Source organism: Rana temporaria, chromosome 8 (genome assembly GCF_905171775.1).
Source record: "Rana temporaria chromosome 8, aRanTem1.1, whole genome shotgun sequence".
In the NCBI taxonomy this organism is placed as follows: domain Eukaryota; kingdom Metazoa; phylum Chordata; class Amphibia; order Anura; family Ranidae; genus Rana; species Rana temporaria.
The window spans coordinates 103,071,337-103,088,790 of record NC_053496.1 but is presented as its reverse complement, the minus strand read 5'-3'; the positions used below and the strand labels follow the sequence as shown (position 1 = coordinate 103,088,790).

At 47.2% G+C, this 17,454-nt stretch overlaps 1 protein-coding gene across 1 annotated transcript; it reads left to right on the top strand.

Annotated features, from left to right (window-relative positions):
* The first annotated feature begins 1,649 nt into the window (after nt 1-1,649).
* FUT11 (fucosyltransferase 11) lies at nt 1,650-11,654 on the top strand. The gene is made up of 3 exons (XM_040320447.1): nt 1,650-2,787; nt 5,364-5,983; nt 10,601-11,654. The coding sequence occupies exons 1-3, from the start codon at nt 1,801-1,803 to the stop codon at nt 10,746-10,748; spliced, it is 1,755 nt and encodes a 584-aa protein (XP_040176381.1). The 5' UTR covers nt 1,650-1,800; the 3' UTR covers nt 10,749-11,654.
* The last annotated feature ends 5,800 nt before the right edge of the window (nt 11,655-17,454 follow it).

Below are 17,454 nucleotides of genomic sequence, written 5' to 3'. Positions count from 1 at the left end.
GTCTGTCTTCACTGCCAGCGATTTCCTGCACAGAAAAAACAATCACTTGCCCGTGCAACTGGCAAGCATGGAATTAATTGGCCAGTGGTGGCCATTTACCATAGAGAATACCGCGGATCAGATGATCAATCTCAATGACCTTCGGAGGCGGGGTGCAACATTATCACCTCACGTCCCACCTCAGCTGGAAAGCCAAGACGGTTTTACCTTTTTTTTCTTCTTTTTTTTTTTCCTCTCAGGCTTTCCATCCTAGAGGTGAGATTTGGGGACTTATAGCCCCCAGATTTCACTATAAAGAGGACCTGTCGTGACCTATTCCTATTACAAGGGATGTTTACATTCCTTATATTAGGAATAACAGTGATCAAAAAAAAAAAAAATCTAAAGGAAAAGTGTAAAAAGAAAAAGTGTAAAATGAAATAAGCAATTAAAAAAAAAGAATTAAAGAGCCCTTGTGCTCGCATGCAGAAGCGAACGCATATGTTGGTTGCGTCCACATATGTAAACGACGTTCAAACCACACATGTGATGTATCGCCATGAAAAGAGCAAGAGCAATAATGCTAGCACAAGACCTCCTCTGTAACTCTAAACTGGTAACCTGTAAAAAAAATAAAAATAAATAGGCGTAGCCTATAGAGATTTTTAATTACCGAAGTTTGGCGCCATTCCACGAGCGTGCGCAATTTTAATGCATGACATGTTAGGTATTTATTTACCCAGCGTAACATCATCTTTCACATTATACAAAACATTGGGCTAACTACTGTTTTTTTGTTCTTTTTTTTTCTCCCAAAAAATTGCGTTTGAAAAATTGCTGCACAAATACCATGTGACATAAAAAATTGAAATGCCTGTAATTTTATTCTGTAGGTTAATATTTTAGCAAAAAAAATATGATTTTTACATGAAGGAGAGGAATGCAAGAATTGTCCCGGTTTGGATAAAGTACTTTCATGCGGTATAGGAGCGCTATTTTTAGCGCTGTACCGCATGAAAAACGCCCCAGTGTGCAAGGGGCCTTATGATGCACGATGCAGGGTACGTGTCATGTTTATACTTGGTTTGTGTGCATTTTTGGTGCTACCGTACATACATAGGTCAGTCCATTCAATTAAATGGGCTGCCCTACGTTTGACAAACACATCGGAGTAGCTTTTGCGTGTTGCGAGTTCTTAACCGCGCATTTTGTCATGTTTGTCCTGTGTCTGCGTACCGCATTTAGGGTTTCATTAACAATTATCAGCAACACAAGCGCGACGTGTGTTTTCACGTCTTTCGCAAACACGCCCAAAACGCGCAATTTGATTCGTCTTTTGTGAAACGAAACACCTAAAGCTTGAACACATGTAAAATGCTTGTAATACATTTCTTAAATGTTTGTAAACACTTGCAAAAATGCTCAAATAAAAATGCCTGAAAATCGCTCTTCTCGGGTGTAAATGCAGCGTTTAGCTTTAATATAAAAATCGAAATTGCTTAAAAAGGAAGGGGTGAGGAGTCAGAGGAGAGGAATTGCTTTTCATGGTTGACGATCCACTTTTACAATGTATGGGAGATCTGTATTTTTTTTTTTTTCAACTGTCCTCCTTTTTGGGATGTCAGTAAAGTTCATTGTAAAAAAAAAAAAAAAAAAAAAAACAGAAGGCTGCTGCTTCCTTCCTTCCTCTTCAGCCACATACACAGGAAGAAGGGTCCCAGCTGTTAGAGGAACATGAGAGGTAACAGGCTGTAATAGAGGCTGTGTATTGTGCTATGCCCATTCATACTGCTGATGTAATCATCCTGCAAACTGTACAATATGAATAATAGGAATGTGAAGACTTCTGGGAGGACTAGCCTGCTTTATCTCAGCACACAATCTACGAGAAGGACAGCCAACTCTGACCAGGGATACCTGTGTCCGCTCTGCATGCCACGGTACTGTAATAAGATTACTATGACTATCCGGGGTGTATCCCTCCGTTCTTGCCTTTACTTTACTGCTTTGTGTATATTCTGCTTCCTTCATTGTGTATGGGCTGGCTCCAGTCAGTGGGATCACCTTGGTTCTGAATACGTGGAAGGGGAGACCATGTTCCCAGATCCAGGAGTGGATGACCTCAGCCAGGAACTCATCCATGGCTCTGCTGTACATGGTGACCCTGATCAGGTGTCAGAACAGCATCTGGTGTCAATGCCTGGACATTGGGAAGAGTCCGACTTCCAGCCGTCCAGTGTCTTCTCCACACAAGACCTGGGCGCTGTGATGGTAGACACTTACAGGGGTCCCGGGAACACCGACTCGAGGAGTAACAAAGAGCTGCCGATTCTACTGTGGTGGAGCGAAAACTTGTTCCCGCACTTTCCGGGGGACACTGAGCGGATCGATTGTCCCCAAAGCTCTTGTATGGTGACAAAGAACAAAGGTGTGAAGCTATACAAAAGGACTAAATCTGTCATCTTTTATGGAACGGACTTCAGGGCTTATGAAGCCCCCCTTCCTAGGTTGTCCCATCAGACATGGGCCCTATTTCATGAAGAATCCCCCATGAACAACTATGTTCTGTCACATCTACCAGGGATCAGGCTCTTCAACTATACAGCGACCTTCCGGCGAGAGTCTGATTACCCCCTCACCTTACAGTGGCTGCCCACTATCAGTTACTTACAGCACCCAGCAGTGTCTCTAGAAGAGAAGAATAAATGGCGTGACAAGGGCTATGCCCCCATACTCTACATGCAGTCCCACTGTGATGTTCCATCAGACAGGGACCGCTATGTCAAGGAATTAATGAATTACATACAGGTAAGTGAACATTTATTGAGTTTTTACATTCCACAACATATTCTAATTATTACTTTCCTTATAATTCCCTTATAGCAAACTTTTAAAGAAGAACTCCGGGCAAAACTTTTTTCCCAATGCTGTGGGTCTGTGCATGCACTGCATGTTTTAATTGCTTGTTATTGTATGGGGATAAGGCGAGCAGAGATATACTTACCTAATTCGCCAATCCTATGAGCACAAGACTGCCACTCATGCCCAACCCCCAACGTGTTAGTGATCTTGTGTATGGCCGTCATCATACCAATAGACTGGCTCTGGATGTGAGGACGGCAGGAACAGTCCAATGCTGTACATAGGGGGGGGGGGCGCTGTTTTCCAGGGATGGAAGGATGGGGTAAGTATAGCTTTTCCTGGCGCCCCTGAACAAAACAAGCAGTTAACCCATGTAGCCCCACTGCATTGGAAAATAAAACAATCTGTCTGGGGTTCTTCTTTAAGTAGTTAGCTCACATTTAATTAAGGTTGTCCCGGTACTGGTACTCGGGCAAATGCTCCCGATGCTTCACCCGATACAGTCAGTGGTGATCAGTGCGGTAGGGGAGTTAGAAACACTGATCACCGCTGTATAGATTTAAAAGTCGTTTCTCCACTTCTCTCCCTCCCCCCGTGCGTGGCTTTCAGCTGTAACTCCCCCACACACAATCACCACCGACTGTCCCCGTATCCCGTATGCTCCTCCAGCCCCACTCTGTTTTGCTGCTGTCTCCCTCCCTCCGTGTCCCCCTCCATGCTGCGGTCTCCCTCCGTGTCCCCCTCCATGCTGCGGTCTCCCTCCGTGTCCCCCTCCACGCTGCGGTCTCCCTCCGTGTCCCCCTCCACGCTGCGGTCTCCCTCCGTGTCCCCCTCCATGCTGCGGTCTCCCTCCGTGTCCCCCTCCATGCTGCTCTCTCCCTCCGTGTCCCCCTCCATGCTGCGGTCTCCCTCCGTGTCCCCCTCCATGCTGCGGTCTCCCTCCGTGTCCCCCTCCATGCTGCGGTCTCCCTCTGTGTCCCCCTCCATGCTGCCGTCCCCCTCCGTACTCCTCTTCCACCCCCTTGATCTGTCAGGATGGAGAGCGGAGGTAGGAGCTGGTAAATCTGGCTCCTTACCGTTCGGAATGTACAGTCAGTGATCACTGACTCTGTCCATTCACATAACTGAAACATCGTAAACTGTGTCTACAATGTTTCGGTTTATAAATTAAGAGGAGCCTCTGTCTTCTCTCTATTCCTATTCTGCGCAGCTGAGGCTGCAGAGAAAGGGACTGGGGAATCTGTGTCCTTAGTCCCTTTCTCTGTCTCAAAGGGGAGATGTCAGAGGTCTGTTAAGACCCCTGATATCTCACCAAAGCCCCCTAAGAGGGCTGATAAAAAAAATAATAAAAAAATGTATTGTAAAAAATAATAAAAAAGAAAAAACACACTGACACTGTCTTTTGGAGCGGTCCTGCTAGCTCACCGCTCCAGTGTGAAAGCCCTCTGGCTTTCACACTGGAGAAACAGCAGCCACTGTTTCAGTGGCCTTAGACAATGGAGGGAGCTGTCAGACGGGTGTCCAGACATGTTTGATCACATATAATAGGTTTGTTAGTCTGGTAGTCACAACATTTTGGCCATATAGTGCAGTGGTTCTCAACCTTTTTTCAGTCAATGCACCCTTTAAAAATTAGTCGTTAGGACGCCGGCAGCTAGAAGGTTGTAATGACGCACAATTAAAACCTGTGACTTGGTGTAACTAAAAGACAATGGGCCAGATTCACAGAGATCGGCGTATCTCTGTGCGGGCGTAGCGCATCTCATATGCGCTACGCCGACATAACATAGAGAGGCAAGTACAGTATTCACAAAGCACTTGCTCCCTAAGTTGCGGCGGCGTAGCGTAAATGGGCCGGCGTAAGCCCGCCTAATTCAAAGTAGGCTGGTAGTGGTCGTGTTGTATTGAAATGAATCGTGACCCCCATGTAAATGAAGCGCTGTATGAACGGCGCATGCTCAGAATCAGGTCTAAATTTACGCCCTAAGATACGACGGCTCAATGGCAACAACGTGAACGTAACCTACGCCCAGCCCCATTCACGTACGACTTACGTAAACGACGTAAAATCCGACGGCTGTTCCGTCGTCCATACCTTAGCATTGGCTGCGCCTGATATGGCAGGGGTAACTATTGGCAAAATTCATGGCGTATCGAGTTCCCTAAATACGGCGCATAGATACGACGGCGCATAACAGAACTTACGCGGCATATCAACAGATACGTCGGCGTAAGCTGACTGTGAATCTGGCCCACAGCCTTTATCCACTTGCCAGCTTATATACAATTTTTGGTCATTTTTTTGACATCTTGCCAAGGCACCCCTGAAGAAACCTCAAGGCTCCCTGGTTGAAAAAAGCTGATAATAGTGTATGTAGAAGAAGCAATGGATACAACCTCTGACTAATTTGAGGAGCAAATCAATAAAACCAGATTACAGCAGTAGGCCATGAGTAATATGTAGTGCATATCTGTTCGCACTGTGCAAACTATGATTCATCTGTCATTTCATTGTGTCCCAGGTTGATTCATATGGCCAGTGTTTGAAGAACCACCCACTCCCAAATAAAAGACTTGAGGACACATCAACAGCCACTACTGAAGATCCGGAATTTATGGCATTCACCTCCAGGTATAAGTTTCACTTAGCAATGGAAAATGCCATATGCTCTGATTATATGACTGAGAAGCTTTGGCGCCCAATGCATTTAGGGGCTGTTCCCATTTACCGCGGCTCGCCTTCCGTGAAGGACTGGATGCCCAACAACCACTCTATCATATTGATCGATGACTTTGCTTCACCTAAAGAACTGGCAGACTTTATCCTCTCTTTGGACGGAAATGATGAAAAGTACCTGAGATACTTGGAATATAAAAAACCCGGCAGAACAACCAACAAGTTCCTGGTAGAAAGTATAGAGAAGAGAGAATGGGGAGTGAATGACATGACAGCTCCTAACTACCTCAATGGCTTTGAATGCTTTGTATGTGACCAGGAAAATGCAAGAGTCAAAGCAGAGAAGAGACACCGAAAGGGAAAAGTTCCAGCTCCTGCTAAACACATTGCTGAGTACAATCATATGGGATGTCCTATGCCCGTGCCTGGTCTGGGAAGTGCTGAGGAGCTTCCAGAAGATGATAGGTACTGTTATTTTATATTGATTTTGACAGACAGACATATATGTATAGTAATTTATGCATGTACTTAAAGAGAAGTACAGCCAAAGCTTGTCTGTGCTGTACGTTCTGTGACCCATTTTCAACAGACAGCAGGCTGAAGCCGGCTGTCAGCTGATGACACAGAGCCGGTCCAGGTTTGGGCAAGTTTGTGACCATATGGTCGGGATCCACCCACATGCCTGGACCAGCACCTGGCTCAGCCTCTCAATTAGAGGCTGAGCCGTCTGCTCCCGCCCCCTCTACAGTCCAGTACTCCAATGAGCGTGGAGGGGGGGCAGAGTAGAGAGTCGGTGACTGACAGTCTGTAGCTCTCTGCTCAGTAAGCTTTGAGAACTGAGCGATCAGCGGTGTTTACTCACGCAGTTCCCAGTCTTACAGTCAAGGGGGGGCTACAGATGCTGCATCCACCTAGGTAAGTATGAATCTGAAGAAACAAATAAACCCATACTTCTCTTTAAATTTTTAATTTTCACTATCGTATTTTTGCTAAAGCCAATCAAATATTTAATTGATAAAGCTCAAGAGCCACCAAGTGTGGGATATCTGCTTCATATGCATTGCATCCGTATGCAGGCATGGGTCACTATTGTCACTATAAGGAAACTCACCCTCAGGAATATCGTGCAGCTACCAAGTAGTGGAAAGAGACTTTCAGTAAGGCTGCTTTCACACTGAGGTGTGCAGCCGCGGTGACGGTATAGCCGCGCTATTTGTAGCGCGGCTATACCGTCGTATTTACCGAGATATTCGGGCGCTAGCGGTGAGGTTTTAACCCCCGCTAGCGGCCGAAAAAGGGTTAATACCGCGGTATTACCACGCTTTCCCATTGATTTCAAATATAGTAAAGATACGGCTAGCAGGACTTTTGGTGCGCTCCTGCTAGCGCACCGCTTCAATGTGAAAGCCTTCGGGCTTTCACATTGAAGACTACAGGGCATGATTTTTCATGCGGTATAGCAGCGCTATTTTTAGTGCTGTACCGCATGAAAAACGCCCCAATGTGAAAGGGGCCTAAGAAGGGTGGGTGACCGCACTCTGATGTATGTAAAATCCAAAGGTTTATTAGAAATAATCCAACAAATGTTGGACGCATTTCACGCTTCAAGCACTTAGTCATATGACTAGAGACCAGGGCTGGCCCAAGACATTGTGCTGCCTGGGTCCAAGAATAAAATGCTGCCCCCCCCCTCCCCCCAAAAAAAATAACTTTCTAGCTTCAGGATTGCTATAGAGGGCGATAACGGCCTCGCCTGGCTGGCAAATGTGACCTGATAGCATTTCCAGGGTGATGCAAACAGGTGGTGGCATCTCTGCCCTCTTTAGCGATCTGTTGCTGGGGACAACATACCAAGGACAGTGTGACAAGTAGCACCTAACACTTCCCTCCTGTTGTCTTTTTCATGACATTCCATGAGGTGAAAAGAGAACCTGTCACAGCAAGGTGCCCATGTGGGATTTTTCAGACGGCAGCTGTCATTCTCATAGCAGTATGGTTAAGTGAAACCAAGAAATGTCATTGCTCTAGAAGTAGCAGGGATTAGCAGCAGCTTCCACTAGAGGCTTTTCACACCGGCACATTGCTGTGTTGTTGCCCCCCACGACACTTGCGGCCATCCTCACCGTGCTTTCCCAGCACCACCTCCATTGCCCAGTTCTCCATCAGCTTGTTAGTCTCCTCCTGGCCCAGAGTGGCCCCCTTTCTTCGGACGATTTCTCCCACAGCTTCGGCTCTTCTACCCCCTATGTGTGTGTCTGTGTTCTCCTTTGTGCGAGTGCCCGGGTCTGTCCCCAGTGATGTCCCAGAACATACACAGGCTGGTGAGGTCAACAAACAGCCCGCTGGCCCCGACCTCTTCACCACTATTTTTGCACCCAAAACTATGTTCTCCATGAGGAGCAAGCTGAGGAGCCTGCTCAGCTACTGAAGCCCGCCTGCCACTGGCTGAGTCAAGGAGGGGACAGAGAGCGCTCTTTGTATGGGGCATCAGAGCAGCCCAGAGAAAAAGTGCCCCTCAATAGGGTAACAACATTGCCAAACTGCCATTCAGGGACAATTTTTGCCAAGGACCATGGATACACAGATGCAGCACACAGGCAGGGAGAGAGGGGCGGGAGAAGGGATGTGTGTGCCACAAGCTCACTCAGGCATGCTGGATGGAGCAGTGTGCGGATCCCCTCCTTCTAGGGCAGCTGCACTAAGTTGACTGTCATCCTCTGCCCGCACACTGACACCAGTGATGATCAGGAGAATGGAGCGCCAGAGCAGCCATCAGAGAACTTCTGTCCCTGCCCACCGCCTATCATTCATCGCAGAGAAAAAAAAGATGTGCTCCAAAACCCTGTCGGCTGTGTGCTATAGGTGGTGGGTGGGCCGGTAAAGATAAGAAGCCTGCAGCTTTTGCAGCAGCAGAGAAGCCGCCCCAAACCCTAAAGCTTCCAGCATGCTCCCACCGCCGGTCCAGTCCTCCCCCTGATTTGCCACCCCTTCTTAAATTTCCGCCTGGGTCCAATGGTCCCAGTGGGACCCATGGTAGGGTCAGCCCTGCTAGAGACTGTGATGTGTTTGTATTGATGGATTATTTCTAATAAACATTTGGCTTTTCATATATTAGAATTAGGACCCCCCACCGTTCTTTTTGCAAGTATTCTGTGGTTGCAAGCCAGACCGGCTCTTTTTGTTTGGATTTCAAGGGCTAGAGTATACTGTAGGTGGACTGACTTGGAGCAGTGTATTTGTTTTAGTGCAAAGAGGCTGCAGGAAATAAGCAGTAAGCATGCAAATAGAAATACAAGGGTCATTGCTTATGAAACACACTGCTTTAGCAAATTAGGTGTCATCCAATTAGGGTTTAGATAAACCGTACTTTAACCTTTAAAGGGGTTGTAAAGGTTTGTGTTTTATTTTCTAAATAGGTTCCTTTAAGCTTGTGCATTGTTGGTTCACTTACCTTTTCCTTCCATTTCCCTTCTGTTTTTTTTCTTTGTCTGAATTTCTCACTTCCTGTTTCTCCTCAGTAAGCTGTTCTGGCTGACTAACCCCCAGCCAGATAACGGGGGAAACCTTACTGAGGAGAAACAGGAAGTGATAAATTCAGACAAAGAAAAAAAAAACATTTCAAAGGGAAATCGAAGGAAAAGGTAAGTGAACCCAGCAATGCATTGGCCTAAAGGAACCCTTTCAGAAAATAAAAAACAAACCTTTACAACCCCTTTAACTAAATGCAACTTTTTTTCATCTCTGATAGAGTAAGGGAGGGCAATACCCCTGTCTTATTTGTATTATTTTTTTGCCATCTGTGTTCCATAAAGGATGTTTCCCTTCACTTCCTGTCCCATAGCTAAAACAGGAAGTGAGAGGAAATCCCTCCATTCTGGGGTGTCCCCAGAACTAGCGTTCCCTTTGGAAGATTTCCTCTCTATTACTGTTATGGTGTCAACCCAAATATGGGGTTTTCTTTTACTTTTATATTCGATGATGACGGTAAACAGGATGAAGCGTATAAATCTCCTTAAAGCGGGGGTTCACCCTTAGAGGGCACTTTTCCCCCTTAGATTCCTGCTCGTTTTTACTAGGGGAATCGGCTATTTATTTTAAAATATGTGCAGTACTTACCCGTTTACGAGATGCATCCTCTCCGTCGCTTCCGGGTATGGGCTTCGGGAATGGGCGTTCCTTCTTGATTGACAGTCTTCCGAGAGGCTTCCGACGGTCGCATCCATCGCGTCACGATTTTCCGAAAGAAGCCGAACGTCGGTGCGCAGGCGCAGTATAGAGCCGCACCGACGTTCGGCTTCTTTCGGCTACGAGTGACGCGACGGATGCGACCGTCGGAAGCCTCTCGGAAGGCTGTCACTCAAGAAGGAACGCCCGCTCCCGAAGACCCATACCCGGAAGCGACGGAAGAAGATGCAGCTCGAAAACGGGTAAGTACTGCTCATATTTTAATACAAATAGCCAATTCCCCTAGACCGAACGAGCAGGAAGCTAAGGGGATAAAAAATTTTTTTTTAAAAATGGGTGAACTCCCGCTTTAATGGGGACACAGACTGCAATAGAAACCTGACAGGTGTTCTAATCCTTCTCCACGCTACAATTTAAGGGCCCTTTCACACAGGCGGATCCCGTGATGACCCGTTCCTTTATATATCCGCTTGCTCAGTGGGGATCGCTCCGTTGATCCCCTCTGAGCCGGCAGATGACAGGGCGGTCCCCGCACATCGTGCAGTGACCGCCCTGTCAGATCTCCGCTCTCCTCTATGGGGGGATCGGATGAACACGGACTGTCTGTCCGTGTTCAACCGATCCGCAGACGGATGGGAAAAATAGGATTTTCCTCCATCTGCAGAAACGGAGCATAGCGGCGAACGATGAGATCGGTTGTCAGCAGATGTTCATCCGCCGACACCCAATATCCCTTAGGGATACATGTATGTCCCTTTTTCATCCATAAACGGATGGATGAGAAAACGGACATACAGTCCGCTGGTGTGAAAGGGGCCTAAGTCTGATCTAATTTGTCCTACATTGTGTTTTGTTATTGTAATTGTAATGCCATGTGTCCCTTTTTGTTTCATGCAGCTGGAAGCAGATGTGGCTACAGGATTACTGGCAGGGTTTTGACCAGGGAGAAGCACTTACTGCCATGATTTTAAGGAATGAAACAAGTCAAGACAAATTTTGGGATTTCATGCACGAAATGTTTATTAAAAGGAACATGAATCGCTGACCTCCATACATTATTACGGAGAGTAACTGTTTCCTTTTTAAAAACCAAGTATTGCTGAACTGTGAAACTCTAAAGAGTCCTTGTTTACTGTGGTAAAGCATTTTGTACCTGGCAAAGATTGGTTGATTTCTGCCATTTACTAAGCAATTCGTGTGTATGGAAAGCGTCTTTCTCACAATATGTACACGCCTTTTTCATAGGAACACGAATGTACTGTATGAACTTTCCTGAATTCTCCAAATTGGGGATTTTTTTTATTTCTTTTTAAGCTTCTATTTATAGATCTTTTTAACACTAGGAGAGAGTGGAAATGACTGTATTTATACCAAATAAGTGTTGTTTCTGTCACACTGAACTCATAGGAATGCTAAAAGGTGAATTACACATGTATGAATCCTGCAGGACTGAAGACCATAACTAATCCTACTGACCTCCTAGTCTGAAGCCCCTGTGCATTTATATACATGTGTTAATATTTTACTTTGTTCACCTAAACAAGAGCAGAACATGCTTATGCAGGTTTTCACTGGCTAATAAAGTCAGAAAAATCTTGAAAAGAATGCCAAAACCCACTTGAAGCAGATCAGAAGGACGTCAACTGTAGGTCTAATGCATCAGTCAATGATTTCTGAATAATCCCAGAAGTGAAGCTCATCGACACAAGGCCAAAGCCTGAGGACCCCGAGCGATGACTTTCCTCCAGACTGGTGTCTTTGCTGTATTCATCGGCATGCCCCACTGAAGTCAGCGGACTTTCATTCTGCAGTGTTAGTTACATCCAGTATGACAAGTATGGTAGTAGTGCCCTCAATTTGTAGTCCAATAGTGACATTCCAATTGTACCTGCAAAAAAATGTGGGCATTCTACCAGCATTTTTCCAATAAATAAAATAGAAAATAATCAAAGTTTGGAAACATTTTATTTCTTTTTAATGTGGTTTTAGCATAGTGTATATAACATGTCTTTTAGAGCACATTTACACCTGTTAGGCCTCGTACACACGACCGAACAGGTCTGCTGAATCTGGTCCGCGGACATGTCCGACCGTGTGTAGGGCCTACCGGACCGGATTCCTGGGCTAGCGGACAGGTTTCCAGCGGACAAAAGTTTCTTAGCATGCTAAGAAACTTGTCCGCTGGAACCATGTCCGTCGGACATGTCCGATGGTCAGTATGACTCATCGGACATGTCCGCTGGTTATGACGTATAACCAGCGGCCCGAAATCCCGCGCATGCGTCGAATTGATTCGACGCATGCGTGGAAGCATTGAACTTCCGCGTCAGAGAACGTCGGTGTCGTACACGTCACCGCATTCTCTGTCCGTGGGGATTTTGGTCTGATGGTGTGTACACACATCAGACCAAAACCTCCCAGCAGACATGTCCGATGAAAACGGTCCGCGGAGCGTTTTCATCGGACATGTCTGGCCGTGTGTACAAGGCCTTAGTTATATAAAATATAAAATGCATGCGTTGCCACACGAGTAATAAACCAATGTGGTCTATTTGTATAAGTAACTCCTAGCTCCTATTTTTATCTCCAATCATTCTCTTTATGTGCATACTACTAAATTGTATCTAGAGCTCCCAGGTCCAGCACCTCCTACAATCAATAAATATATAAACACAATATTGTGGGGTCTCTGCTAATAAAGACAGCAATGGGGGAAAACACGGTACAACCCCATTTACTATTTGTCTGTCTTTCAGTAAACTGGATTAAAGGGGTTGTAAAGGAATTATTTTTTTGCCCTAAATAGCTTCCTTTACCTTAGTGCAGTCCTCCTTCACTTACCTCATACTTCCATTTTGCTTTTAAATGTCCTTATTTCTTCTGAGAAATCCTCACTTCCTGTTCTTCTGTCTGTAACTACACACCGTAATGCGAGGCTTTCTCCCTGGTGTGGAGAAAGCCTCTTGAGGGGGGAGGGGGCAAGCAGGCAAGTCAGGAAACCCACTAACACACAGCTCCTTTCTCTATCTGCAAAATATAGAGCGTCCTGACTTGTCTGCTCGCCTCCTCACCAGGGAGAAAGCCTCGCATTATGGTGTGTAGTTACAGACAGAAGAACAGGAAGTGAGGACTTCTCAGAAGAAATAAGGACATTTAAAAGCAAAATGGAAGGATGAGGTAAGTGAAGGAGGACTGCACTAAAGTAAAGGAAGCTATTTAGGGAAAAACATTTTTTTCCTTTACAACCCCTTTAACTGCTTGCCGACCAGCCGCCGCAGTTATACGGAGGCAGGTCGGCTCTGCTGGGCGAGATCACGTAGCTATACGTCATCTCGCCGTGCAGCCAATAGGGGCGCGTGCGCGCCGATGGAGGAGCGCACAGCTCCCGGTCCTGTCAGGGGAGAAATGCCTGACCGTCTGTCAGGTGTTATGTCACTTTCTCACTGCTTGATTTAACCCTGTAAATGCCGCACTAGTGTGCTGCAATCACATGCATTGCATTCGGTTTTGGGGCAGTTGCGGCACTCCCCCTTAGACTTGCATTGGTTGGTAACGCCCACCTAATGTGACATGCTATTTAATTTTTACCATGGCATTGGTACAGCTCTGAGCAGACAGACTAGCAGGCTCAAGGGCCTGGTTTTACCATCCCTCAGCTGCACATGTGAATGAAGCCTTAAGCCCCTTTCACATGGGTCCAGAGAAGAGCAGGCAGATGACATATTTGTGACCGCTTAGTATCTATGCTGTGGTTCATGTAGGCTTTGCGTGCGGGGAGGGTTGGGGGGCCTCCATGTCCAATTTGCTTGGGGCCCCCAAATTCCTTCAAATTCCCTGGGCGGAAGGAGGAAGTGGGACAAAATGTCCTACTCCTACTGAAGCCCCCACTCCAAAAAATGACATGCCAAATGTGGCATGTAAGGGGGCAAGGAGTGATTTAACTACTTGCCGACCAGCCGCCGTCATTCTACTGCGGCAGGTCGGCTCTCCTGGGCGAGAGCCCGTAGCTATACATCGGCTCTTTGAGCGGCCACTAGGGGCTCTCGGTCCTGTCAGGGGGGGAAATGCTGATCTTCTGTTCATACAATGTATGAACAGAGGATCAGTGATTTCCCCTAGTGAGGCCACCCCCCCCCCCACAGTAAGAACACACCCAGGGACATACTTAACCCCTTCTCCACCCCCCTAGTGTTAACCCCTTCACTGCCAGTGGCATTTTTATAGTAATCCAATGCATTTTTATAGCACTGATCGCTATAAAAATGCCAATGGTCCCAAAAATGTGTCAAAAGTGTCCGAAGTGTCCGCCATAATGTCGCAGTACCGAAAAAAAAATCGCTGATCGCCGCCATTACTAGTAAAAAAAATATATTAATAAAAATGCCATAAAAATACCCCCTAATTTTGTAAACGCTATAACTTTTGCGCAAACCAATCAATAAACGCCTATTGCGAATTTTTTTTACGAAAAATATGTAGAAGAATACATATCGTCCTAAACTGAGGAAAAAAAAAGTTTTTTATATATTTTTGGGGGATATTTATTACAGCAAAAGTAAAAAAATATTAATTTTTTTCAAAATTGTCGCTCTATTTTTGTTTATAGCGCAAAAAATAAAAACCGCAGAGGTGATCAAATACCACCAAAAGAAAGCTCTATTTGTGGGAAAAAAAGGACGCCAATTTTGTTTGGGAGCCACGTCGCACGACCGCGCAATTGTCAGTTAAAGCGGCGCAGTCCCGAATCGCAAAAAATGCTCTGGTCTTTGGGCAGCAATATGGTCCGGGGGTTAAGTGGTTAAGCGGAAATTCCACTTTTGGGTGGAACTCCGCTTTAAGTTCCTGCACTGGTTCTCTGAGAAAAAAATGCCCTCTCTCTAAATATATTTAAAAGCTCTTTTATATATTAAATAGAGCTGGTTTACTTTCCCTTTTAAAGATGTAGGGCCAAATTCTCAAAAAGTCTGCGTAACTTAAATTTCAGCAGTTAAGTTACACTGACTTAAAATTTCTACCTAAGTGCCTGATCGTCAAAGCACTTAGGTAGAAATTACACGCTGTGTAACTTAAGTGCCGCCGTCGTAAGGCTGTCCTCCTCTCCTGGGGGCGTTTAAAATTTAAATGAGGCGCGCTCCCGCGCCGGCCGTACTGCGCATGCGTGTGACGTAATTTTCCCGACGTGCAGCGCGCGAACGTAATTAACACCGGTCGGCTTTGAGAATTTCGACGGGACACTAAAGTTGCGACGGGTGGAAAAAAAAGACGCGCCGGGAAAACAAATAATTATAAAAAAAAATGACAGCGTCGCTCAGCATGCATTCCTGAGAGGGAGAACTCCATGCCAATTTTCAAAGAAAAAACCGGCATGGGTTCCCCCCCCCAGGAGCATACCAGGCCCTTAGGTCTGGTATGGGTTGTAAGGAGACCCCCCCACGCCGAAAAATTGACGTAGGGGGTCCCCCTACAATCCATACCAGACCCGTATCCAAAGCACGCTACCCGGCCGGTCAGGAATGGGAGTGGGGACGAGCGAGCGCCCCCCCCCCCTCCTGAGCCGTGCCAGGCCGCATGCCCTCAACATGGGGGGGTTGGGTGCTCTGGGGCAGGGGGGCGCACTGCGGGCCCCCCCACCCCAGAGCACCCTGTCCCCATGTTGATGAGGACAGGACCTCTTCCCGACAACCCTTGCCATTGGTTGTCGGGGTATGCGGGCGGGGGCTTATCGGAATCTGGGAGTCCCCTTTAATAAGGGGGCCCCCAGATACCGGCCCCCCACCCTAAGTGAATGGATATGGGGTACATCGTACCCCTATCCATTCACCTGGAGGCAAAAAGTAAAATTTAGTAAACACACAACACAAGGCTTTTTAAAATAATTTATTATTCTGCTCCGGATGCCCCCCCTGTCTTCGTTATTAGCTCAATTACCAGGGGGGGCTTCTTCTTCCACTCTCCGGGGGTCTTCTCCGCTCTCCGGGGGGGGGGGTTTCTTCTTCCGCTCTCCGGGGGGGGCTTCTCCGGACTTCTTCCATCTTCTCCCCTCTTCCGCTGTTGACTCGGCGAACCCCGGTTCTTCTGCAGCTCTCCGGTGCCTTCTTCTTCAGCGCTGGCTGCCTGCTATGTTTGTGTGTTAGCTCGATTTCAAACAGGCAGCCGGCGCGGTCTTCTGTGACGTCAGGGTCTTGTCTTCTATTCTTCCGATGTTGCCTCGTCGCCTGTTGTCGCTGTAATGATGGAAGCGCGCCTTGCATCACATTTATATAGGCATCACCGTCCCATCATGCCCCGGCAGGTACCCACGTGGTGGGTGCACGTGGGTAGGCACCCACCACGTGGGTACCTGCCGGAGCATGATGGGACGGTGATGCCTATATAAATGTGATGCAAGGCGCGCTTCCATCATTGCAGCGACAACAGGCGACGAGGCAACATCGGAAGAAAGGAAGAGAAGACCCTGACGCCACAGAAGACCGCGCTGGCTGCCTGTTTGAAATCGAGCTAACACACAAACATAGCAGGCAGCCAGCGCTGAAGAAGAAGGCACCGGAGAGCTGCAGAAGAACCGGGGTTCGCCGAGTCAACAGCGGAAGAGGGGAGAAGATGGAAGAAGCCCCCCGGAGTCCGGAGAAGCCCCCCCCGGAGAGCGGAAGAAGAAACCCCCCCCCCGGAGAGCGGAGAAGACCCCCGGAGAGTGGAAGAAGAAGCCCCCCCTGGTAATTGAGCTAATAACGAAGACAGGGGGGGCATCCGGAGCAGAATAATAAATTATTTTAAAAAGCCTTGTGTTGTGTGTTTACTACATTTTACTTTTTGCGTCCAGGTGAATGGATAGGGGTACGATGTACCCCATATCCATTCACTTAGGGTGGGGGGCCGGTATCTGGGGGCCCCCTTATTAAAGGGGACTCCCAGATTCTGATAAGCCCCCGCCCGCATACCCCGACAACCAATGGCAAGGGTTGTCGGGAAGAGGTCCTGTCCTCATCAACATGGGGACAGGGTGCTCTGGGGTGGGGGGGCCCGCAGTGCGCCCCCCTGCCCCAGAGCACCCAACCCCCCCATGTTGAGGGCATGCGGCCTGGCACGGCTCAGGAGGGGGGGGGGCGCTCGCTCGTCCCCACTCCCATTCCTGACCGGCCGGGTAGCGTGCTTTGGATACGGGTCTGGTATGGATTGTAGGGGGACCCCCTACGTCAATTTTTCGGCGTGGGGGGGTCTCCTTACAACCCATACCAGACCTAAGGGCCTGGTATGCTCCTGGGGGGGAACCCATGCCGGTTTTGAATTTAAAAATTGCCGTGGAGTTCTCCCTCAGGAATGCATACCAAATCCCATCGCTGGAATGGGCCTTTACAAGGTTTGGCTAACTTTCCACATTATAAAACCAGCCCTAGTTTTGCGCCGGCAAATTCGGAACTTAGGCAGAAATCAAAGTGCTGAAATGCTTTGAAAATCTGCTTAAGTCCTCATTTGCATACGCAAAGCTGCATTTCAATGAGAAATGCCCCCAGTGGCGGATGCGGTACTGCATCCTAAAATCTGACCGTGTAAGTGTCTTACACATGTCAGATTTTCTGCCTAACTTTGGAAAAAGCCTTTTGAGAATCGTTTCCAAAGTTAGGCACAGACTGAACAGCAGTTAAGTCTGCGTATCTCTTTTGAGAATTTGGCCCGTAATATAATATAATTTACTAAAGGAATAAAATTAAAGTGTGGTATTTCCATCCTCTAATGCAATAATGGGTTCAAAT

Excerpts from the sequence above, each read along its gene's own strand:
- FUT11 (XM_040320447.1), top strand. The coding sequence starts at position 1,801 with ATGAATAATAGGAATGTGAAGACTTCTGGGAGGACTAGCCTGCTTTAT. Across the intron at positions 2,788-5,363 it reads AATTAATGAATTACATACAG|GTTGATTCATATGGCCAGTG; the intron begins GTAAGTGAACAT and ends ATTGTGTCCCAG. Across the intron at positions 5,984-10,600 it reads GAGCTTCCAGAAGATGATAG|CTGGAAGCAGATGTGGCTAC; the intron begins GTACTGTTATTT and ends TGTTTCATGCAG.